Raw genomic sequence first — 26,031 nt, 5'->3', positions numbered from 1 at the left:
CAGCTCGGGCAGGAAGGGTCACTGGTGCCCTCGGCGCAGAGCCGGGAAAGCACTGTCCCTGGGGCGCCCAGCAAGGTCTGTAGGGAACAGCGCTGACGCTGTGTGAGAAGTAAGCCAGCACCTAGAGCTTTCCCTCTGATTTTATTTCAAAGGAAGTAGGAGCCGAAGTGTCTGAGCAGTTGCACCGTGTAAGCAATCCGCTCATAAGGAGAGCAGCAGCTCGCTCTCCTTCCTAAACCAATATATCGAACTTGATCTTGCGTGTCAAAGCTTCCCCAGCAAGGCTGCACGTCTTTGGATTCCAGGTTTTTCCACTGGCGGATGCAGTGTTTTAATGAATTTTTTAACCTTTTTAAATTTTCCCATTACTCTTTTCGTTCACTGTTATTTGGTATTAGTTTCACGTTACACCATAGTGGTTAGACACTCATATAAGACTGAGTGTCTTAAATGGCACTGCTCCGTCCCCTCCCCTGTGCTCCCATCCCAGTCCCCGCCAGGCTGAGTGATCTTAGACACACAACTGCTTGTAGTTATCAGCGCAAATAGTTTCCAGGCCTGAGCGACAATCCTAGGGCGACGCATTTCCAACCCTTATCTCCGAACTAGGTTCTCTGCCAAAACCTGGGCAGCACGTGGGTGCTGAATGGCAACGAAGAGTACCCAGCACCCCTGCAGAGAAACCCGGAGACCTACAGCAGGCCCGTTTCTCCAGCCAGAAGGTCAGCTAGGTGCCACGGAGCCACGGAGCCACGCTGGGGTGGGCGGCCTCTCTCTGCCGATGCTTTTTGGCTCGTGTTGCTGTTTTGGCTGCTGCGCTCCTGGAAACAGAAGAGCCTGTGTGATGTGATTCAGAAGCAGTGCTGTGGGTGGCAAATGAAAGAAACCACATCCACATGCAGAATTCGCGAGAGATTTCCATATTCGAAAGCCGGACAGCGCTTCGCACACAAGTGGTTTGGTTGCACGCTAAGCTAGGAAGTGAGCCCTTCCCAGAAACTCAAGGAAAACTCTCACTGAAGGGCAGCAGATGGGATTAACACCCAAAGACGTGGAGGGGACTAAAGCGAAGGTCTTCTAGAAGCTTGCTGCAAGCATACTGATCACCCCTTTTGTTGCTGTTTTTCTTGCTGGGTGACTAGTCTGATAAAGTAAAATGGTACTTGGGTGAGAGCAGCCAAGAACACAGGCTCTGGAGCCAGGCTGCTTGAGTGCAGAATCCTGGCTCCCACCACGAACGAGCTGTGTTGCCTTGGACAAGTTATTTAACATCTGCACCTCTGCAATATGCAGGCAGCAGCAGCATCCAATTCCATAGGGCTCTTAATATGGATAAAATGCTGCATGAGTCAGATATTATCACTGTAAATGGGGACAATATTGGTATAAAATGGAACCCTAATGGCTACTATTTTGGGGGCCCTCAATGGAAACGAGTACATCAAAGCTGACAGTCAAGATTCTGTTTGCACAAGGATCCTGTGGAGGAAACAAAGCTCGGGTAAGTTGAAGCTGATGCCACGCTTCCAGAGCTGAGACTCAGAGAGTCACAGTCACTTGGTACTTTTCAGAGCAGAAAACCATCCACTTTAATGGGAGAAATATTTGGGATGCCAGCTAGATCCACAAAGAGTCCTTCTGCTTTTGTCTCTATAGTCCATGGACAGGATGGGGTGTTTCACAGAAGGAATGATTTCAAGTTCATGACCCAGTGGTGTCACCTAACTTGTTTTATGATCCTGTCCCCAGGGACAGTGTATTTCCTTCCCAAGGAAAGCAAAGAGAGGCTATATTGAAAAAAGAGACTAGGTCCAGTGACAGCGCTGTGGCACTAGATGTCAGGTAAGAAACAAAAGGATTAAGAAACATTTATTGTCACCCACAGAAGAGAGAAACTTAGGGGGCTGTGAGGTAAGCAGTTTTGATGGTGGGACCAAGTCAGAGAGGAGCAGCCTATGATTGTGTCATTTGACTGCTTACAGGTAAAATGGCCAATATGTGAAAAGATATAAATAAGGAGGTAACATAATGCTTAAACCTTTGAAAAAACACAAAAACCCACTATCTTGAATCCAACTGAGCACATGTTGATTATTTGGGCAAATACTGTTAGGTGTTCCAGGAAGATTCCTCTATACGTATGTTAGCTCCTCGCCTCATGGGCGTTTTACTATCTGATCTCTCTGTAGTAGGAGATACAAGCTACTTACAGATATATTTTAAAAGCAACTTTAGAAGGCAGTCTATGAAACATAAGGCATCAGGGAAAGAATTCCACCTTGAATTTAGAACAATGGCTCTGCCACGTGCCAACTGTGTGGCTTTGTGAGTGATCGGGTCTTTCTAAACTAGGTCTCCTTAACTACAAAACGGGGATACAGCAAGTAGTCACTTAACATCATAAACGTGTTCTGAGACTTCAAGCAAATCACTTCTAACGAAAGCAGTTTTACACAAGGCTAAATGACATAAACAAGAGTTAGGTTCCCAGGGCAGCTCATCAAAGTTATAATGAAATGACTTGAACTAAAGGACAATATTTATTTGAGGACCTGCCATAGGACTGTTCAGTCTGCTGTGTTGATTCAGTGAGATCGGGCATTAAACACCATTCCGGTGTCTTTAAGAAGGCGATCAAACCCTGTGGCTATTTGATAATATGGTCAATGGAGAGGCAAAGAAAACAAGAGCTCCAGGTGGTCAGATGAGGGAGGATTACTCTGGACTCCTGGTCAAAGTAGGTTTGTTACAGCTGAGACCTTGAAGGACGGTACAGTTGGTTCAGAGAACTGAGGAAAAGGAGACCATCTGCCAGAGCCAGCCCCAAGCAAGGGAAAGGATGCCAAAGAGGTGGCCCCGGGGCACCCCACCTGCAGCGTTGCTCTCGAGAAGGTCACATTCAGTGTTCTGGGGCCCAGTTTGGACTCCACAGTGCAGGAGGAACTGGCACACGAGAGCCCCACTACGGAATTGGTGCAGAAAAGGGCTGGGGGTTGAATTCCAGCCTGCTGAAGTAGCTCCAAAAAAGGAGCTTCTTGTTGTAACCCCATGAAGGGGGTGCACCTCACGCCCCTTCCTACCTTAGAGCTCTAATGAGTAACCAGTGTTTAGGACACAGCGAGTTTAATTTGTGTGTATTTGACTAACACGGGCAGATTGTCTGAGAGGCTCCTCCACAAGTATGTAAATACAGCCTGTTTCTTTAAATCTGTTACCTCATTTATTTACATTAGAACAGAAAGCACTGCCAGAAGCAACAGCTGATGACAGTCGTGTAATTTTCCACAAAGGCAACAATCAAACAGCTTTGTGTGATTTTCATGGACAGATGACTCGTCTGTGAGCAGGACTCAAACGGGAGAATCTCAGAGTTCCCACAGCCAGGACTCCCCCAGGTCGTGCAGAAGTCACTGTGACTTTAGGGAAGGGCCCCTTCTGTCCCCTCCTCACCAGGGCCAGCTTGTGTCCTTCTTCTCTTCCTCCCTCCCTCCTATCTGAACCCTTCAGAAGTACAAGGGAGAAAGTAAGATTCGGGGAATTCTACCGAGAATACATCTGATGCTTGAACTTCCAACGAATCCACCAAATATCTTTTAAACCTATTTTTAAAGGGTCGAAGGTGGTTTGGGAAGAGTGGTCAAGCCCCCATCCCCTCCCCCAAACACAGGATGTAAACTGAGCCCCATCTTTACACCCACCCTCCCTGTTCAGTCTCAGAAAGGTTTCAGTAAGACCTAGAAGGCAGGGGGTGGGAGTCCTTGACTTCTCCCAGTCACTCCCTGTGCCTGGGGGCAGGGAGAAGCTTTCCATCTCTGGCCTCACCAGAACTGGCCCAGAGCAGACTTTCTGGTGGGTCCAGTTGTCCCCTTCACCCCCGGTCCCTGTTGAAATGCCAGCCTGTAGGTGTCATTGTCACTGGGAGTTCATCTGCCTCTCCACTGAGCTCCACTCTAACAAAAATGCCAATGAAAGAAAAGTGTTTGATATTCAGACAGGACTTTGGGATTCATCAAATGAATGGCTTTCCGCTCAGAAGCATGCCTATCAAAATACAGGCTGGCACGAGGAGGGAAGGGGGCTGACGGACAGCCAAGTTCAAGCCCGTGCTCCTGAAAACTCCCAAGTTCAGGTTTCCTTCCACTTTATGCCTCCGTGTGGAAACTACCTATGTGAGCACGACCTACCAGCCCCAGGGACAGCAGCTCACTCTAAACACTCGGCTCAAACCTCTGGGTTTTCTTAATACACACACCAGTTACAGTAACATATTTTTCCTTTTAAAATCTCTTTTCTCTAAGAGCAAGGCCTCCCAAACATTTTGGGGCTTACGTGACATGCTGAAGATGTCCCTTCCCTCCCTTTCCCCCATCACGCCCTCCCCACTGGTCAGAGTCCAATGGGAGAAGATGGATGATAAACATATAAACCTACAAATAGAAAGGTAATAATTACCTTGAGGTGCCCTCCAGTTCCTGGGTGCTATGGGAGGGAACTAGTTAGATCTGGGTTCAGGAGGCCTTTCGAGGGCTGGGAAGGGACTGACTGGTTTTGGGGAAGGGTGGGATGGAGGGAGCGCAGGAGAGCAGTTAAGGCCTAGAGAACCACACTGGCAAAGGCCTGGGGTAATGCAAAGGGGCCTAATGTGGTGAGGCACAATGAGTGGGCAGGGGTGACAGTGACCAGAGGAGGCCACGGAAGTCTGCACAAGGCCTCTTAGGTGCATTATGCAGTTGGGACTTTACTCTAAATTCAGTGGGAGGCCCTGAATGTTCAGAAGTCCGTAAAAGGTGATCAGTACCTGTTTGAGAGGACAGTGGCGAGAGGCAGAGAGGAAAAAAGGTGTTAATTTACCAGACGGTGCAATATACCTATACTCTGAAATGTGGGCAAATTCGTCTACTTTCTTTCCCTGACTGCGTTTTTATACCAGGTGTGGACACAATTATGCACAGCCCCCTCTTCGTATGCTGAAGCCCTAACCCCAACGTGATGGTATTTGGAAATGGGGCTTTGAGAGAGGAGGTCATGAGGGTGGGGCCCTTACAATGAGGTTAGTGCTCTTACAATAAGACACCAGAAAGCTTGGTGTCTCTCTCTCTCTACTACCTGAGGACAGAGTGGGAAGGCGGCCATCTGCAAGCCAGGAAGAGAGACCTCATCAGAACCTAACCATGTTGACACCCTGATCCTGGACTTCTAGCCTCCAGAACCATGAGAAATAAGCTTCTGTTGTTTAAGGCACTCGGTCTGTTATGTTGTTATGGCAGCCCAAGCCAACTAACACAGTATCACTTTAAATTCTGATTCTCAGTATAGCTTCCTTTTAAAAACAGAAATTATAATTCTTACTTTCAAAGAAACACATCAAAACCTGTGGACTGCCTGAGAACCTGTCCCATGGGAGACAACCCAAGTTGGTACCATATCTTAACATCAAGGCAGGAATGATCCAAGGTCAAGGTGAGGATGCCGTCTAAAGGACCCACATGCCCGTAAGACACAAGCCCATGGAGCCTCACAGATCCTTAGTCCTACGAGCCAGCCTCAAGCAGAGAAGCCCACTCCTTTCCCAGTGACACTTGCCTCCTCATGAGTTACACCCTCCATGTGAATCAGCGCTGGCCCATGCCCTCCCCGCAGCATCGCTCTGGGCCAAAGAATCTTCTAGCTGGAGGCTTTGTGTGCATTTGGGAGGCTACTCTACACCTTCTCTGTTCACTAAAAAGCTCAATGCTGGTTAATCCATCAAGATGGATTAAGGGAAGGGAGGAAAAATCCATGAGATCCCACTGAAAGGCGGCGCGGAAGGAAGAATGTTAACAGAAGGAGAGTGCTATAAAACACAAAGCTGTATTTCCCCAAGAGCTCAACCACTCTCCATCATTGTTTAATTCTCTGAAGAGGGGGAAACATTCTTTGCTTTTTCTCAGTGCAGGAGTTTAAATAATGAAGCATTGCTAAACAAACAAACAGAGGAAAGCCCAGAAAAGCTATTCATTAAACAGGCCCACTGTACAAAAGGAAAACTGTTGCTTAACCATCCACCTCCCCTGAGGACCAATATTTATCTTAGACCCCAAATTAAACACATCACAGCTTCACAGCAAAAGTATGTTTCCCAATGGGATTTAAGTAGGGTCCAATTAAATAAATCTCTGGAAATATCAAGAGCAAGCCTCGAGGGAGAGCATATTTCTACTGTGAAACATTCCCAGTGGAAATTACATTCACAAAAGGTCATCTAGAAACATCCATGACAAGAAGAGGGGAGGAAAGGCAGGAAGAAAAGGACGGCTACATAGGGAAGCCCGGTAGTTCCATCGCTCAGTTATGTACAGAAGCGTATCGCCAACAATGCTCTGTGCATCTCCCTGCTTGCTCTGAATGAAACCCCCATGTCCAAAACAACAGCTTTCACAGTGATGTGTTTTAATCTGACCTGTAGATCAAAGGGCTGTGGCTTAGGGAATTCAGAAAGTGGAAGGGGAAGGGGTCAAGTGTCAACTTCAAAATTTGAGCTGTTTTTACTGAACCAGTGTTTTCAGTTCACAAAACACACAGGAACGACTTCCTTAAGACACTGAGTTGAATTCTATATTTAGCAAGAGTACTAAGCAAGCCCAAACACTACCGATCAGTTGACAGAAAGAGTAGGCATGAGCTCTCCTCAGACAAGGATTCACCTAGCCAGCCATGCCCAACAGTCAAGCCACCCCAAGAGCTCAGCCTGAAGCCAGGTAAGGCCTCCGTGCACTGAGAGATAACACAAGGTTGCATTAGGTCAGAAGCTAGCATATCCCCACCTAGTAGACCACCTTCTGAGTTTAAGGGGAAAATAACCCAAAGGCTAGTACATCTCCGAGGAGGTAAGACGGGATTCTATATTGTCAACGTGGACTTGAGCTAGGTGGAGGGCCAGCCAAGTAACAGTCAGTTCAACCTGGGACATGTAGCATGGAGAAATGACCTGGGATGCACCTCACATCTGACACCGTTGGCCTTCTCAGCCACATCTCCTTGAAGCCATGCCTAACACTGCTCAGGGTGACAGAAGTCCTGGCCGCAAGGACTCAGAATGCAGCCCTCTTTCTGCACTGAAGTGACATTGGGTTCTAGCTCTGTGACCTCCGTTGGCACTTCTCTAAAATGTGGAGTTGAAATAATCTGTAAGTCTCTCCCAATTCTAGCACTTTACAATTTCAACACAGCTTTGACCAACCTGATGTTGATAAACAACAGCAAGAACGAGCCCAGCTGTTCTAGGGTGTGTGAGGCCTGGGTGATCTGCTTCTCACCGCAGGGACTTTGTACTTGCTATTCCCTCTCCCTGGAACTCCCTTCCCCTTATTCCTCACGTGGGTGATTCAGACCTTAGATCAAGTGTGGCTTCCTCATAAAGCTCCTCCCTAACACTCAGTTTCCAGCTGCCTTCCCACAGCTCTCTTTCATTATATCATGAAGTTTCAAAGCTTTATAATCTTCAAAGCACTCATCACTCTCTGAAATTACTTGTTTATTCCTTCACTAGTTTATTGTTGTTATTATTAAAATATGGGCCCCCAAGAACACTCAGCTGTTGTTTGTCTCAGAGGAAATTGAGTATAATAGTTCCCTGCAGTGGGGTTCAGGCCGCCTCCACACTACAGCAGTACAATCTTGGCAAGCTGCTTAGCCTTTTTTGTACCCTAGTTTGCTCATTTGCAAAATGGGGCTAATAATAGTACCAACCAGCAACAATAGTTATTGTGTCAACTTAATGAGCTAATACTGGTAGCTATTAATAGAAACTGAAAGTATTCACTGGTTAGCACCTAGAACAATACAGTGAGTCCTCACTTAACATCGTTGATAGGTTCTTTAAGCAAAAGAACATATCATAAAACCAATTTTATCAGTCTAATTGATATAAACAAAGAGATCTGTTCCTACGGCATCTCATCAATGCATAACAGAAGGATGTTGAACAAAACCACCATATTTGAGGACCAGTTGTACATGATTTGTATAGTAGCTGCTCATTAAATACTTCTAGATTAAATGAGGCAAGAAAGGCCAGTTAGTTGTAAAGCACCTATTATGTGCTGTTCAGCATAATGCTAGGGACTTGGGCGATTAAAAAAATAAAACAGTATATATTCCCTGAAGAGAAATCTAGTGAGAAAATAGAAAGAGGGATGAAGAAACATTAGGGAAAACTTAGCAAAAAGAAACACTGAAGATCAACCTGAAATGATGCCATCAGCTGTGACTCATGCAAGGCGGGTACAGGGCCAACCAGGTGAATTCAGCATGAGGACATGGAGCTCCCATCACCCCACCTGGGTGGGATGGAGGCTGACAAGCCTCATGAAGAAGGGGCACCTGCAGGAGTTCCAGTGTGACAAATAGGATGCCCAGGGAGGGCTTGGATGCATGACAGTTCACACCTGGTGACCTTTAACCCTTCCTGCCACTTCCATGTCTCCCCTTGGACACTCTGTATAAGTGATGAACGGTGGGCATGGATGGAAAGCAGCCATGAGAATACAAGAGGCTTGAGTGGAAGCAGTCAGCCTAAGCGTTGTCAGGGAACTCAGTTTAAGTTTGTCTCTCCTTAGAAATGTGCCTTCCAGGTGGCCCCAAGATGCTCTTGTGAAGTCCACTTTCTAGGAGGTGGTGACCCAAAAGGCCTTTGCCAGACAAGGACCGGGACTGAGCATGAGCAGAAGGATTAGGGTTAGCACGACCACAGGCAAGACGTGTCTATTTAAGCAGGAAAGGGGCAACCAAACCAAGAAAGAAAGAGAAAACACGTGGGATCATGGTTTAAAAATCCAAACAAGAGTTCCTCAAGAAAAGACAACAATTGATTTGAACACAGTGTTCAAATCAAAGTGTGTGCAATAGGACACATACTTCAAAAGTTTGTGGCGCTGTCTAGGACAGGGGGCCCCAAGGCTTGCAGGCTCGAGGGCACTGGGCGCGACGGTGTCCGAGGCTCCCCTGTCTCAGGCTGAGCCTAATAGTCAAAAGCAGAGGCTGGAAGACCGAGTCACTGTACAAGTCTAGACTGTAACTGGCCACTGTCACCCTGGACATGGGGTTCAAGAGACGAGCAAGTTGAGCGCCAGCTCTCCCCGTAAAGCACCATGCAGCCAGGTGGGAAGCTCAAGGAGCTCTAAGTGGCTGGGGAGTGGGGAGCAAGAAAAAGTCCACGGAGGAGCGTGGGCTCACTGAGTCCCTAAGCAGCCCCTCCTGGCCTTCTGGGGCCACCACCCGGAGTCACTGCCCAGCCACCAGGTATGCGTACCAAGCCCATGACCCTACTCTTCACTCCCTGGAAGAAGCTTTGCATCGTAAATGCGGAAAAATGTCAAGTCACTAGTAGGAAATTGATCTCAAGGTAATTATTTAGGCAGCTCTGCAGCATCTGATTCTCAGTCCTCAAAGAATTCTCAAAGTTTTCTAAAAATGATGCAGGTATTAATATGAAAGCTCGGTCTCTTTGAAGGGTGTGTCCCAGGTTCAGCTTCTCCCAACTTCTGCAAGAGAGAGCTGCCCACCACCCTCACATTCATTCAGCTCATTCATCCTCACTGGACTGGGGTGGCTTCCCAGCCACGCTCAGGGTAGGCAAGAAGAGGTCCACCTAGTAAAGGCAGGCGGGTGCATTTTATATAATATGTAAGATTCGTGATAATGAATTCAACCCAATTCACACACTTTATCAAGAAAGACAAGCTAATTATCTGTTGGAGAATTAGCACCTATTTAAAGGGCATTTTACCTCAATTTAGCAAAAAGAACTAATGGGAATTGTCTTCCATTCTGATACACTTTTTTGGCTGCATTTGCTTAAGCTCTCAGAAGACTTCAGCACCGTCCTAAAGCCCCAGGGTTTAAAAGGGGGAGGGTGGAAGACACAAATCACACAGCATCTCGCAGGCTCAGCCCTCCTGCTGCGCGGAACGGCGTCCCTCTCACGGCCTTCTCCGCAGAGCAACTGGGAGCAACTCACACTCACAACACGAGGCGGTGGTGGCCTGCGCACCAGGCGCTCTCACGGGAGCTTCTGGTTTCAATGGTGCTGAGCGGAGCCTCCGCGCTTCCTCGCTCTGCCCACCAAAGGAGAAGCCAAGGTGGGCAGCACTCTCCTCGTGGGGTCCACGTGCAAAGCCTGTGGTCAAGGAGCGACACTTCTCTTAAAACCAATCACTTGGATAGGTGGTTGGCTCTCGCATTGTGAAGCAGAAATAAAAAGTAGAGGAAATCAGAGCGGGGAATAATGAGGCTGGCCTGAGGTCCCACTCCTCAGTGGGAGATGGAGAAGATGCTAAATAAGGGACTTCCTCCAGCGGTTTCTCTTATACTGTCAAAAATTTCGAAGTCACCTGAACTTCATTCAGAGGCAACTTAGTTGAGTAAAATGTGTTTCCTCCATAAAAGGAGACATGTTATGACACCAAAAGACGACTATACTGGAAGCAAAAGTACAGGCCATGTAAAGTGAAAATGAATTTCACTTGCTACATGAGAAACTCTGCAGAATGTGCACATATATGGGGAAAGAATGAAGAGGACCTGTAAAAATGAAACTATGCCAGTGAGGGGGATTTATGTACCTTCTGGTTTTTTCTTTCTAAAACTTTCTTAATATTCCAACAATGGGTATATGATTGAGTCTTTGCTAAGGCTTGATTTTTACAAGATTTCCTTACACAGAAAGAGTACATAATTTTCCAGTATGGCACTGATTCAGAAAAAGTACTGATGCAGTTATCTGTTCACCACCCCTAGAAACACTGGGTTTTTCCAAACCCATAAACAAAACAATCTACCAAGTATCGAAGAGCTCCTACTTATATCGTACCAATGGCGATGTCAATTCATTTTACCGAATTATACCACCCAGATATCTCTTGGACATAAGTAGATACTGATAAAACATTATTGTAGATATTTGACATTATAATTATGGTAAATTTTTAATAAAGGTTAGCTATTATGTGTCTGGCATTGTTCAAAGCGCTTGTACACATATTATCTAATTTAATCCTCCATCAATCCCATGAGAAAAGTGTCACTACCCTCCCCATTTTATGGATAAGAAAACTGAGACACACCAAAATTAATTGGCTCAAGTTCGTGCTCTAACAGTGGCACAGTCGGAATTCAAACTCAGCAGTCTGGCTCTGGAATCTGGGCCGTTAGCCTCCCTACTATACTCCCTCTGCTAGAAAAGGTATAAACTCCTCATGGGAAGGCTGAGTGCAAATGCAAAACAGCCACTGATTCACTGAGAAGTCACTCACTTAATAAGCTCATTACGAAGGGAAAGGAAAGGCAAACATGGAGTGACCTGGCCAAACACGTGGACCCACGAGAATTGCTTATTTAATAACAACTCAGATACAAACCAAAGGATTACACTCCCGCTGGGGTTTTTTAAAAATGACTGAACTGAGAGTTAGGAAACAGGGATCCTGTGCCAGTTCTGCCACCGGCTACTTATATGCTCGGGGTGAGTCATCAGTTTCCACGTCTGTAAAGTGGGACAGGTGAGACTAATGCTGAACAATCCGTCTGAACGAAGCAGCTCCCAGCACAGGCTCCCCAGGGGCCCTGCTGCTAGCCCTCGAGGGTGCCCACTCTTTCTCCAGGGGCTGCCCCCCACCCTCCCAGATGACCTGAGCTGTGCTGGGCTTAGACTACAGAGCAGGAGGAGGATGGAGAGAGATGCAGAAGAAAACAGCAGTAAATAGAGTTTGATGAGATCCCACCCACTTATCTCAGAGAATTAACTTGCCCCAAGGGTAACGAGAACCTGACCAGAGTCTTCCTTCACACACTTGAGGGGGGAAAACCTATAGTTAATATTATTATCCACACTAATAGGATGGATAATGAATATAAAACCTAAGCAACCAAATACCTTTAGCAATTTAGAGTCCTTGGGATGTAGCCATACACACTCATCACATACTCCTTACTCATTACATCTAACTTCGAATCTGTCTTTCACTCATCTACTTCCCATTCTGGAAAGTGAGCGAGAATATTAATAGTGCAGAAAAGAGGAAGCATCGCCCTCATATCCACAAGCTACTGGGGGATGCATTCTAAGCTCCTCCTCACTGAAAACGCACCAGCTGAGAGACCTTGGACGAGTGCCTGCACCTGTCTGAGCCTCAGTCCCTCATACGTAAACAGGAGATAAACTGCTCCGAGCACAGAGTCTGGTTCAGGATAAGCATTTCATGAGTGTTGGAGATCATTATTGCAGTTTCCAAACATTTCTTTAATCGATTTGTTAATCCTTTACTGTCTCTGCCATGACCCAAATCTGAAGGTCCCAAAAGCTGGGACACAAGTCAGGGTGAGGTCACCAGGAAGCCACCCCTGCTCTGAGGACGTGCAGTGGGCCACTCTTCTTAGCACTGATTTGCAGGTGAGCAGATACCAGAAAGGGGGGCAGGAGAAAGTATTATAACCCGGGGCACCTCGGGGGAAGGCGCAGGGAAAGCAGCCATCAGGGAGGGGGTCTGTGACTCACTTGTGAACGAGCGCGCGGCCAGCCTGGAAAGGACTTGAGCTTTGACATGAGAAGAAACAGGTTTCAATTCTCGTTTCTCATTCGCTGGTTGGTAACATGGGGCAAGTACTGAATCTGTGCCTCAGATTCACATCTGTGAAACTGGGGATTTGAAACCTGTCTCGAGGAGCTGAGCTGAGAACTGAAAAACACACATAGATGACAGCCCTGTGCCTGTCGCATAGAAAGCGTTCACTAGCTGTATGGAAACAACAGTTTTCTAACTTCAGTAGGATAGCTGGTCAGACCCCAGAAATTATATGTGATTACCTGGTATTCTGCCAGATTAAAATATCACTGCGTGAGAATCATCCTTACAAATTCTTATCATCAAAATGTGCTATTTTAATAAGACTAGAAATGCAAGACCCAAGAAATGTCCCCTATGGCTTCAGGGAGGGTCCTCTTACAAGTCTGTATCTAGTCTCATTAGTTTAAGGGAGAAGCAGACACTGTGACAAAGAATGACAAGAACTTACAGTCTTGAACCCCAGAACCTGGGACTTGAGTCCAGGAGCAGGAAGACGCTCTCAGGAGACCACCCTCTGCGCTCACGGTCCTGCTCTCTCGCTCCCCTGCCCTCCCTCCTTCCCTCCCTCTCCCAGTGTTCTCAGTGCTCACGTGGGTATCACAGCTGGTAACACTTAGCCCAGGGCACGTGGACCTCAGGGCCATAATTCAAAGAACGTGGGATTAATTCTCCCGTCAAATAAATATCAAAGTAATAAGGAAGTAGATAGTGATGCTCTGGCGAAAAGTGGCGACTGCGTCCTTAGCTGGGGACACTAAGATCACCCGAGCTGACATTATACGCTCCTCAAAGGGAGGACCAGGCCCTCGCACCCTCTAGACGAGACCAGTTCCTCTACTGCTCACTTCACTGAGAAACGGGCAACAGATGCCTGCGGGGTGGGGGGGGGGGGGGGGGGGGGCAGGTCCACGGCAAGACAAAGAAAACCAAACCCTCCTTTGAAGGCCTCAGGGACAGTTTGGCTTTGTTTTGTTTTAGTGAAATTTGAGTCTCAGAGGACTAACAAATGACAAGCAGGCCTCAGCACAAATAAAACATTAGGGGCGATACAGAGACTTGGTGCATCTGCAAACCCTCGGCTTCCTGGTGGAGGTGGCTCGCCTGCCAGGGTGCAGCATCGGGGAACAGCTGTGATCTTAGCTGAATGGCCAGGTGCACGCTCATCTCCTCACCCGGAGGCAGGGGCTCGGGTCCTTTGAGTCCCATAAAATATGGGTCTTGCTGGGGGCAGGGAGCGGAATATATGTATATGAAATATATATATACTCTTTTAAGTAATAAGAGACGACGCAGACATAAGCTGGAGAAAAGATGCTAAGCTCTTCCTCTTGGCTTATGGATGAAACATATCGAGTCACAGACTTGCCTGGTGGGGCGCGGCTCAGCGGTTGAGCATCGACCTAGGATCCAGGAGATCGGGGTTCGATTCCCGGTCAGGGCACAGGCCCGGGTTTCGGGCGGATCCCCAGCAGGGGGCGTGCAGGAGGCAGTCGATTAATGACTCTCATTATTGATGTTTCTCTCTCTCCCTCTCTCTGAAATCAATAAAGATATATTAAAAAAAAAAAAGTGAAAGACTTCACAATTAGAAAGGCCACTACATCAACTTGAACATAACGTGTATTTTTAAATGTCCTAGAATAAAATCCAGGTGGTGGCTTACACTCATCCTGTTTTCCTCCCTGGCGTTTTTCTGAATTAGTAAATTGATACGTTATGAATGTAGACATACGGTATATGGAAACACCGCCAACACAAAATGCACAAGAGGGGGCCAACGCGGCTTTGGAACGGCAGCTCCCGCTTCCACCCCAGCCCTGTCCCCACAGTGGCTTCTCATTGTGTGTGCAAACTTTTTTTTGTTTTGCCTAAGTAGGCCAAAACCTTGTTTGTGAAATATCGCTTACAGTGCTTGTTTGCTTAGCATGTCATCTTTTCACAGACGGCATGCGGGGAAATAAGCACCGGCCTCGTCGTTCCTGTCAGCAACATGTCCAGCATGAGCGAGGCCCGAGTTGCCAAGTTCCCCTGCAAAGCACGGAGCGGGAGCCCGGGCAGCCCTGAGCTGCGCAGGGAGCGAGAGGACGTACATTTCCTTTTCTATGAAAAACCAACACATTTTAAAAAATATTCTTTCTTTTCAGACCAAGGCTATGAAAAGAAATCCTGCTGGCCCTGCAGATGCGCTTAGAAAAGGCCAGTCTCTCCCTTGCAAGGGGAAAACATAAAGGCCAAATGCCACACAAACATGTACTTTGCAGAAGGACATTTCCTAAAGAGGAGCTGCCCCAGACAACACTGTGCAGAAGACGATGAAGAGGGCAGCAGATACGTGACCGTCAGGAGGAAAGGACCCGGATGCTGGTCTGTTCGGGTATGTTCTCATCTTAGCATTTAGATGAGATGGGCTATGATGGCTGCCCCCCCACACTGAAGGCTAGTGCCTGGCCCATAAAAAGCTCCGATCATAATTGTTGAACAAATGAATGGATCTCTTTTACCCACAAGGCCCTACATCTGTGGAGACCAACCAACCAAGAAGTCTCCAGAAACCTGAGGCACTTGGGTACAGGGGTGCATTCTTTTAAATCATTTTTTATTTTTCAGTTACAGTTGACATACAATATTGTATTCGTTTCAGGGGTACGCCCCAGTGGTTAAACATTATAAAACTTATTATTGATCATCCTGAAAAATCTCACACCCATCTGACTCCATACCTAGTTATTAGGACATTGTTGACTGTATCCCCTATGCTGTACTTTACACCCCCGTGACTACACTATCGCTACTATTTTGTATTTCTAAATCCCACCTTTTTCACCCATCCCCCTGCCTCCCCTTCCATTTTCAGGTATGTTTTCCAGCTGTCCCTTAAACCATCACGTTTCCTAGAAGATGGGATTAAATCCACATTGATATTTGTCCCATTTTGCTAGGACCCAGGTCAATAGCAGGATGGTGAGCTGCTAGCTTCATAAGCTCTTAGAAGTAAGTGCTTATAGTTCTGGACTGAAATCTGAAAATCCAACAAACAGATCAATACTTAAAATGATTGACTAAATATATTATCTGCTTTTATATTGGTATGCTGTGCATTAGATGCTGTTATCATTAGACAATAATACACACATGCATCACTCTATCGACCCGACGGGGCCTATTTTAGCACTGAGGACCAAGGCTCTAAAATTAATTACGCATGTGACCTTGAACCAGCAATAAACTCCTCCAGGCTCCATTTCGGTAACCGCGTAATGAGAAGACTGGACGGGATCAGTGGCGCTCAAGCTGCCGCACGTTAGAATCACCTGGGAGCTTTAAAACGCCTGAAGCGGAGGCTTGGCCCCCAGACCAACTTAATAGGCATCTCTGGAGGTGGCGACTGAGCAGCAAAGGTTTAAGTCATCCCAACTGACCCCAGGAGCAGCCTGCTGTGGCGACCACTGGACTAGGGGACCCCTAAGCTTCCTTCTCGCTCTCTAAACTGGGCTCCTTGAGCTTGCAAAAGATGAGATGAGCTCCCTTGGGATTAGAATTTCTACCCTTAGCGGGTAGCGTGTCCTCACCTGCCCACTGGAGCTGAATCGTCCATGCACCGCGGGTGGACACATTTGTATGCCCAAACGGCCCCCAGCGACGCGGCGACAGCCGGGCGCTGCTGCCCATGACGCTGAGCCCGAGGAAGCGGGCTCCTGGGGATAAGCACACGCCCAGCTCCTGTGGGCGTGTGAGCCACAGACTATGGCAAAGCGTTTTTCTGTCCCTGCGATTTTGTCAAACCCCCCTTCCCTGCCCCTGCTGTTGCTCATCTAAAATCATCAGCTACCACTGACAGGAGAGGAGTTTCTTGAACTTGTCCTTGACAAAGCCAGACGGTTAACTTCACTGATCGGAATGGGTAAACCACACGTTCATGCTTAACATGCTCCCACCGTACTGTGCTTAGAGCAAGTTGCCACGCCCCCCAGAAACACCACACCCTGAATGTCACGTCAGGTCAGAGGTCCTGAAAGGGCGTGGGGGTGGGAGCAGGGCCAGGGGCCTGGGCTGTCGAGGGGTGTCGGTGCCACGCACTCTATTTATGTCATCAGTTTGTCCTGCGATGTTGAAATTATTCCTATTTTACAATGGAAAAAACTGGGGATCGGAGAGGTAACCTGAGTTGCCCAAGGACACCTGCAGTGGGCAGTGGAAAAGCCTAGATTTGGAGCCAGGTAAGAGTGAGCTGAACTCAACTCTGCTGAGCACGCAGCCGATGAGGAGCCCATGAGCAGGAGCAGAGAAGGGGAGAGAGCCCCCTTATCCCTCTCACTTACATTTTAATTAGCAAGTCCGAGCTCAGGGAGAGCTCAGGCCCCTGCGGACCGTTCAGGGAAAAGGTTCAGGACCCTCTTGGAGAAATGAGCAGGACTTTCAGTGACTTCCCTTCTTCCTTCATACGCCATCTCCTCCCAACTCAACGCTTCCAGAACTTTTCACCGTGAAGCACGCTGCCCCCTCCTTCCACCTACCCTTTTATAGTCAGACTACAATCCCTATTCCAAAAATAAACCAGCCTGATGAGAGGCCAGAAAAAGCAAAGCTTAATCGTTTTATGCTTTCACTATTGAGTTATGGGACATGAGTGGGCCAGATTTATCATCACATTTTTACAAATTCCCCTACAAATAAATAAGTCAAGGATAGGCCCAAATTACTCTGACTTCTTGACCCAACATGTTTTTGTAATTACTTGGCCCTCCAACTGTATGCTACTTAAATTAGGGACCAGTCACCAAGTTATTTTTAGGCCTTAGCAACACACACACACACACACACACACACACACACACAGCTATACCTAGCTTGTTATTTGTACTCCTTCGGAAAAGGAGCCAACACTGCCTTTTTACTAGCACCATCATTCCTGTTCACCCAACAGTAATAATAATATTCAGCTACATGTTTGAGTCCTTACGGCACATGAGGAACTGTTTAGGTGCTTTGCCCACATCAGTTCATTGTGTTCCTAAACTAACACTATGAGACAGCTACTGCCAGATCCTCTTTTCGTAAATGAGGAAACCAAGGAAAGAAGGAATTAAGCAATGTGCCCAGTAAGGGGGGGGGGAACAAGACTAGAACTCGGACAGACTGAATCCCAAGTCCTGCCTGAATCCCCCCCACCACCCCATGTGCCACAGGGCTAGTGTTTGGCACGTTTGGGTGTTGAACAGGGGTTCAGAGTAACAACAGTCAGTTTGTGAACATAGGTATGTCCTCATAACATCCCTGAGACAGGAGGAAAACTTGCCTCCCCCCTCCCTCCCCCACACACAATGAAGCGGAAAGAGAGAGGCTGTTTTCACAGGGTCTCTGATTTCTGAGCACAGCCATTCATCTTGTGATCAAACTCAATACTGCCTGTAGGTGTTTGCTCCGGAGTCCCTGTTGACCATGGAGCAATGTGCAATCGATGCTGCTCGTTTCTCGGGAGTTAGGATGGAAAGTTTCTAGTATGAGAGTCTAACCCCCTATGGTATCCAAATCTTCTCTATGAATCAGCCTCCTGGAGTAATTCTCTCTCCTCCCCCTGCCCCCAGTAAATGCCCCTGGTGCACACGCAGGCCTGCCAGTCTTTGTTTTGTGACAGCCCAGAGCAAGTACAGGCGTGGACCCTGACATACCTGCGCAGAACCGGGAGCTCTGGGCCCCCAGTTACCACCGGGAGCCTCCCACTCAGAGGAGGGGCTGCTTTCCCAGAGTCCTTACCGCCATGAGTCAGGGCAGAATTGTAAGTCTGAAAGGTTCTCCAAAGTGGTCACATGGCACTGAAGTATTTAACAGTACACATGAGTCCATACCATACTATAAAATATCCCAGCCTCATTAATTTTAAAGCATTAAGCTTAAACATAAAGCCTATTTAAATACATTGAAACACTGTCTATTCTATGCATTTTTTCAACCAAAAAGAGGGAGAGAAGGCAGACAGGGAAAACAGTACCAATTGTTTAATCTGGTGACAGGTACATGGGTGCTCACTCCACTCTTTCCTGCTTTTCTATATATTTGAAAATTTTTATAATAAAATTTTAAAGGCATAGACTGTCTTCAAGGAGCAGGTGGTGTAGCCCATCCTTTCCCACTTAGGTAAATGGCAAATTATTTCCCTGAACCCAACCTTGGGAGCCTCATAAACATCACAGCAAAGATGGTAGGTCTCATTCTGGAAGACCCAGAACTGTCCAGCCTTCTGACTCAGTGTGGTTACAAATCATATTAAAAATCACGTTTGGGTAAAACAAATGACAATTCTTTCAAAGGCTTTGCAAATCCTAAATATTTCTTCGTTTCTCCAGGTTGGGTAGAAGCGTGGGTCAGATGCCACATTTTCTTCGGAAGCTGAGACTAAACCACAGATTCAGACATGGGTCACAATGGGGAGGGGGACTGTAAATTAGAACAGTAACTTAATCTCAGGGGCTCCTGCGCCTCCGATCACTTTCTTCCCACCCTGACACAGCATTACTAAAATGGTAACTGAGCAGCCGCTCTACTTGACAGGCAGCACCAAAAATGGAGAACGTGGCATTGAAACAGGGGACATGAATCTTGGACAGGGAGGGTAGCAACCAGTGTTTACAAACACACACCAGGGCAGCAGGTGGGCCAGCCATAAATTACCCAAGATTGCACGGAAATCTCTGAAAATAAATTAATGAGGCCTTAGGAGTTTCTACCTTAGAAGATCCTCACTACCCCCATCACCATAGCTTCCTTACAAAAATCACTCATTCCAAAATGGTACCACTACCACTCTTGCTAAAATAAAATCTTACATCACCAAGGGTTGGGGTTAGTAAAATTAACCTCAGCAGAGAAGCCAGACCAGGATGGTCTTCTTGACCCACTCAAGAGCCTAGGAGAAGTTGCTGGCCATGCCCTCTGAGAGATGCCTACCCCATTCCTCACCCATGGCGCTACTGTGTTAACCTTTGGTTTGCCCAGATGAAAGGGGAACTCGGGCATCCTAGTATTGCTCTCTCTCCTTTACCATCTTGGTCCCAATTTTAGGCCGTTCCCCCCAAAGAGACCAAAATTATAATGTCGATAAGAATAAATAAAGTAGATTACAGACTCTTTTGCTCTTGAACTACATAGTTTCAACCAAATGCCCAAACATTTGAAGAAAAAGCCCCCCAAAGCTACAAATAATCTAACCTCTCCACCAGCGCGTCTTCCAGGTCCCCGCCGCTGTCTCACCAACCCGAAAATGACGAGCCCTCCCAGTGGCCGCCCAGGGCGCCCGGCGGTGAGGTCAGTGGCATGCCCGGCCCCGCCCCACTGAGGCAGTCTCACTCCCTGACACTGAGGAACGAGCCCAGGCTGCCTGGAGTCTCGGCTGCATCCACAGGGAAGGGGGGAACCCCATTTTCATCAGTAGCACACGGGAGACTCATTTCTCAGTGATTGACAAGCCGCCCCCATGGACAACGATGCCCGCTGCCTAAGGGGAGGAAGGATCTACAGCTCCTCCTAACCAGCCTCTTTCAAGTCCAGGGTCATCTTAGTGTGCATCGTTCGATGCCTGTCTTCAGATCATACAGACACAAAAGGCCTACTTTTCCTCGACAACATCCACTCTGCATGAGCAGAGAGATGACCATTAAGACCACTGGCAACCCCTCTGTCTGCTCCCCAGGACAAACTATTGCAAATGGGAAACGTGTAGGTCGTAGTTTCTCATCCGAAAAAGACGAGCCAAGCCAATACCATGGGAAGAAAACGCTAGCCGGTAAACTTACTGGGGATCACTCAAAGTCAACCAAACAAGTATATAAAGCAATAAAATACAGAGCTCAACAGAGGAAATCTGAACATACCTATAAACCCAAGAAAACCCAGGAACAACAACAAAAGCGACTGGAAGCTCCTGACACTCTCTGGATCCGACCTCCGTGATGCCAACGTTCCCATCAGAGCCCGCCAGCCCTAAGAGCAGCTCTGGCTTGGTGGTGGTTGAGTCCAGGGAGAGGGCAGTGGAGGGTGGGCAGGTGGATTACAGCAAAGGAATTCAGAACCCGATTTCCAAGAGCCCTACTTGGGAAGACCAGGGCTTTGGAAAGACCAGAAGGGGACTGGCAGGGCTGTCTTCACAAAGACAAAACTACTAACTTGCTCACCTCAACGGCCTGTTGCAACTTAAACAGGTAGAGATGTTCAAGGGAACACTCTGGTCAACACAGTTCAGGAGACTGGCTGGTGACATGGCCCAGACTGTGCACCTTGGCTCAAACATAAGAGAAGAAGGGAGTGACCATCTCTCAGAGCCACCACCACCAGGCAGAAGACGCCGAAGAGAAAGGATCAGGTGCAGTGCCCCGAAGGGCGGCATCTGGAGGCAAGAAGCTCACCTGGGGGTGGACAAAGGGCGAGGGCTGCCCCACTGGGTCAGGCAACGCTGTGTGGAAGGAGCTCGGAGAACAGTGGGTAATGGACTCCTCCTGCCAGGGCTCAGCCACCATGGCCTCAGTTACCCTGCCCTGAGCGTACTGAGGCGAGCGACCCACCGCGCCATCTTGAGAGGAGCGGTGATGCCAGCGGTTGTCAGGAGCAGCCAGAGGGAACAACGGGCTGTGGAGTGTCCAGTAAGAATGACTCTGTCCCCTTCTGGCAGAGGAACAGATGTTTCTGGTGACCTGATACTGTGGGGTCTTATAAGAAGGATCTCTGCCCCTCTACATGTCCCTTCACGAATCACATAAAGCCCAAGCTGGTCAGAGAGCTGGGAAAGAGGGAGAATTTCCCACAGACAGAACTGGTACCTTTAGGTTTACTTGTGGTTCACCATCTCAGTTCCATCATCTTGGTGATGTCTGAGAGGTGATAACTTTCCAACCAGTGATTGATTGGACTAGAGCTACCAGACCAGGCATGACTTGAGACACCCCTCTCGTGTTATAAAAGCCCCTGTGGGGAAAGATGAGGAAAGTCTCAGGGAGGTGAAATGACTTGCACAATGCAAATGAGGCAAAACCAGAACCCAGATCTTCTGGCTTCCAGTTCAACGCTGCTGGGCCCCTCTCACTACCCCAAAATAATTAAGAAAGGGCACGGGGAGGGCAGACACGAAGAAGGAAGTCTGTTCTGGTCTTTGGCAGGCAGGTAGGGTAAGGAGAAGGCTGGTACTTCTAAGAGAAAACCCCGAGTGACCGCAGGCCAGTCGGGAGTGCGTGGGGAAGGGAGCGTTACCTTTCAACACCAGAGGTTCTTTGCCTTCTCTCTTCAGCGACTCGAGGACTATGTGGAGTGGCTGGGAAGGCATCACTCGGCTCGGCTCATTGGTATTCTCATCATAAACTATAATTTCTTTGGAAAAGATCCTCTTGAAAGAGTCCTTGCCTTCCCTACAGGAAATCAAGTCTAAGACAGTGATTTTGCCCTGCTGTAGTCTCCGCCGGCTGATCTTATCGGCGCAGTTGATGTGGACAGCTCCTTGGATGTGGCTCTTGTTGTACTCCATGAAGGGCCGGCAGTCGATGATGACGGGGCCCTGGCTCGCCAGGGGACTCTTGCTGCATCTGGTCATCTTCTTCGCCAAGTCATTGGGGTAGATTATTTTGATGCTGGCCAGCTGCTTGGGGGTCCCTGACACGGGGCTGCCCACCCCACCGGATGGACTTAGAGAGCCTACGTTCTCATTGTTGTTGACCATCTGGGTGGCAGGGCAGGTGCTAGAGGTCCCGATGGCAGTGGTGGCGGAGCCAGCGGCAAGGGCTTGGGTGTGGGCCTGACTGTCCTTGTCGTAGGTTGCCACAGTGCAGCAGCTGGCACTGCTGCATCCACAATTCAGGGAGCGGGCAGAGCCGCTGGATGAGGGCATATACGTCAGATTCGCAGCCTTTAGGGACACAACGGTGGTGGCGATGACGGCAGGGTGGCTGTGACTGCCCGGGGCGGCAGAGCCAAGGTAGCTAGAGTCTAAACAAAGGTTGAGATCCTGAGGCCGGACGGGCCTAGACAGTGCCACTACTACCCTGTCGTCTAAAGGAGACGGAGGCATGAGGAGGCTGAAAACTGGCAATTCAAGAAGAACTGAAGACAGTCTGTAAAGAAGGGGAGGGGGAAAGAAAGCATAAAGTCACGTGATACCAAAGGCAGTCCGAGCCAATCCCGAGGAGAGGCCACCGCCTCCCCCTGAGCAAAGTCGTCCTGAGCGCCCTTTTTCATGCAGCTCTTGAAGCTCGAACCTCGCTGTTATGGGTCCAAAGAAGATGTGAGCCTGAGGGGCCCCACCTGCTTGGTCTCTAAGTCTAAGGTGAAATGTATAGTCCGTGCATATGTTGATGAACAACCTTTCTTGGACATACATCAGCCCCAGAAAAGGGAAAAGCACAAAGAACTGGAAACTCTGTAGACAGAAAGGAAGGCTCTCAAGAAGTCTCTATTCTGGGCCTCATCTCCTGGGCAGAAGTACAGCGCAACTATCTGAGAGAGACCCATTTGTCCACCCCTGCATACTTTCCATGTAATTCCTCACCCACAGCAAAGGCACAGGAATGGCCGAGAGCACTGGCACGGCTCACAGAAATATACAGCAGCTAAATATACATCGGGGCGGATGTCAACTTTCTGCAGATCAGTGAAAGTATCCCCCCGAAGTGAGTCTCTTTAGCTGGGAGCTATTCTCACTTTCCGTTCGACAGAGCCCTTTGAAAAGCTCACACCATCATATTAAACCTCCCATGCTTCCTCTCAGCCTATTAATTAATCTGCATTTCCCCTTTCATTACAAATCCGTGTCCTGAAATGAAGCCTCGAGCCAAGGAGCCGGGTCTGGAAACCTCAACCCTGGCAGATCCATCACCCGTTGCTCCCTTGCCACTCCCCCCACCCACCCCCCTCCCACCCCTGCCTTTAAGGAAAGGACCACTGTGACTCTTCCCTTCCCTTCCCATGGGCACAGACTACACATCTAGAGCTTCTCTCAATGGGAGGCAGGCATTGTGCCTAACACTCCAACCTGGCACAGATATCCCCCTCTTCCAGGCGGTGAATTCCATAAAGACGACTTCCCGGTTAGCCTGTCCCTGTTAAAGGGGGCAGTGGAGCATTGTCCACCGGGTCTGCCTGCTGTCTGGAGAGGGCGCCTGCAAAGGGACAGTTCCTTCCTCCCTGAGGCGGGCCCTGCTGGCTCCTCTCCTACTAGCCATGCCCACGGGAAAGAGACCAAACCCCATGCCAGAGTCACTCACCTAAACGAACTTTAAGGGGGTGTCTGGGAAAATGTCATCTATCACCCCTCTACACATGACCGTCACCATTTTCTGACACCGAGCCCTAGTGTCACAGGCAGAATCCACACACACACACGCACACACGCACACATACACACACACAGGCGCACACGCGCGCGCGCACCGCCGCCGCCGCAGATCCCCACCGACTCCGGTTCCTCTCGCCCACCTCTGGATGGGAGCGAAGGATCCAACCAACCCCTTCGCCTCCCGCCCGCCCTGCCTGCTCTCTGCCCTCCCTTGCGTAGTATTTTTTGAGGAGCAAGTACTATTCCAGAAGCTGTAACTGTTTCCCAGCTGGACTGAGCGGTGGAAAGTCTTTGCTACTGTGTTACCTGGTAGGGAACGTCCCGGGATCAACAGTCCATCGCCTGGGACCGGGACACATCGGCGTGTTGGCGGGGACCCCGGCGGGGACCCCCCCCCCGCCTGCGCTCGGAGCGCGCGGCTCGCACACGCACGGAGCGTCTGCGGAGATCCGCATCCCTGCAGCAGAGGGTCGGGCGTCCGTAGGGCCCGGGAAACCATCCAGCCCGGCCCAGGAGACCTCCCGGAGAAACACGGAGCTACCCGACCCCTCTCCCTGGCTACCAGTCCCTCCACCTCGACCCAGAGGCTGGAAAGAAAATTCGGTGGTCAGAGAACGCTGCTCCCCGGCTCCCGGGGCACCGAACCTCCTCCTTCCCCACACGGCGCACGAACGAGCCCCGGGCATTTAAAACTGCCGCAAAGCATCCCAACAAGCCTCGTTTTTCTCTTCGCCCCCAAACCAGACAGACTGCAGAGCGAGTAAACGCACTGGGCGGCGGGAGCCCTGCTCCCCTCACCTGCTGGGGCTCCCCGTGAGCATCACAACACGCACACACACACGCACGCACACACGCACGCACACTCACACTCACACCGCCTCACACCCAGGGGCTCCCGGAGGAGCCGCGGCGACTCCCGCTTACTTCATAAATCAGTGGAGCCCTCCACCGTCTGGCGCCCCGCCTCAGCGTGGAGTCGCACGTTCAGCCCCCATTCACTTGGCTTCATTGATCTCCAGCAACAACATAGTTACTTTCTCTTTTGCTACACTGTAAATGTACGGTTCTGGGGGGGCGGGCCGGCTGCCGACCGACGGCGAGCTGGGCCAATAGGAATCCGGAAAGAGCTGACCGTTACCTCACAGCAGCCCGCGTCCAATGGGCGGTCGGCGGGGGCGGAGCTGGGGGCGTGGCCTCGCCTCTAGAAGGAGGGCCGCTCCTACGCCGCCCCGGGTCGTCGGTGTTATAACACGGGCGGTGATGTCATTGGCAACCAATCAAAAACTTAAAAAGGGCCAGCCGGGGCCCGCGCGGAGCAGCTGCTCTTTATTTACATGTAAACCGAACCAGCAGGATGCGGTTAACCCTTTCCAGGGCCCGATTGTCAATCGGCCGGACTCGCTGCTCCGGCTCCAACGGGCTCTGCCCACTAGACGGGATCCCCCGAGACCCCATCACGCGGGGATCGACCACGCTGTCTCCTTCTCATTCCTCCTTCCTCTACACGGACGATCTAAAGTGTCGGAGTAACTTTCTAAAAGCAAGAGACAACGAGATCACTGTTCCCAACGGGAAAGCCGGGTTCTTCGCGCGGCTCGAGGTGACTTGACAAACGCCAACCCGAGAACCGCGGACGTCGCCGAGCCGCCGGCGCAGGGACGCTCGTGAGCGCGCAGCCCGGGGCATCGCTTCTCCTCCGGCCCGCATCCCCGGGCCGCCGGTTGCGGGCCTGGGCTCGGACGCAGTGAGGCCCGCCCAGCCCGCCGCGTCCCGCGTCCTAGGGGCCGCCCCGCTCGGCCTCGCGCCGCCGGGAAGCGTCGGCCGGCCGGCCGCCCGCAGATGTCGCTGCCCCTCCGGCTTCCCTACAGCTACCCCGCGCGGCGGCGGCGCAGCGCCCTCTGGCTCGCGGACGTCTGTGCCCGGGTCACGCCCCCGCCTCCCCCGCCTGCTCGCCCGGGTTGGAGCCGGAGCATCCAGGAGGCGGAGCGGAGGGCTGCTCGGAGGCGGCTGCCTGCGCTCAGGCCGGAAGCTACAGGGGGCGCACCCCGAGCTGTCGCGCGGGCGCCACCCACCTAGGCCCAGCGTCCCGGGGCTCGTCGTGGGCTCGCCAGGACCCCC

The 26,031-nt window shown here is 49.8% G+C and overlaps 1 protein-coding gene across 2 annotated transcripts in view; it reads right to left on the bottom strand.

Moving 5' to 3' along the window:
- Positions 1–24,987, bottom strand: part of DUSP10 (dual specificity phosphatase 10) — a 32,608-nt gene extending 7,621 nt beyond the window's left edge. The window contains exons 1-2 of one of the 2 annotated variants that reach the window (XM_087829002.1): positions 24,838–24,987; positions 21,840–22,693 (exon numbers count right to left, since the gene is read on the bottom strand). In XM_087829002.1, coding sequence (XP_087685128.1) covers positions 21,840–22,693; positions 24,838–24,842 — 859 coding nt within the window. In that variant the 5' untranslated portion in view covers positions 24,843–24,987. Of the gene's footprint in view, positions 1–21,839; positions 22,694–23,842; positions 23,950–24,837 lie in introns of those variants that run through there. The other variant, XM_087829003.1, reaches the window with a different exon arrangement.
- Between the last annotated feature and the right edge of the window lie 1,044 nt (positions 24,988–26,031).

Source organism: Miniopterus natalensis, chromosome 21 (genome assembly GCF_054644295.1).
Source record: "Miniopterus natalensis isolate mMinNat1 chromosome 21, mMinNat1.hap1, whole genome shotgun sequence".
NCBI classification, from domain to species: Eukaryota; Metazoa; Chordata; class Mammalia; order Chiroptera; family Miniopteridae; genus Miniopterus; species Miniopterus natalensis.
Note: the sequence above shows the minus strand (reverse complement) of the source record. Positions and strands in the feature narration are given on the sequence as shown.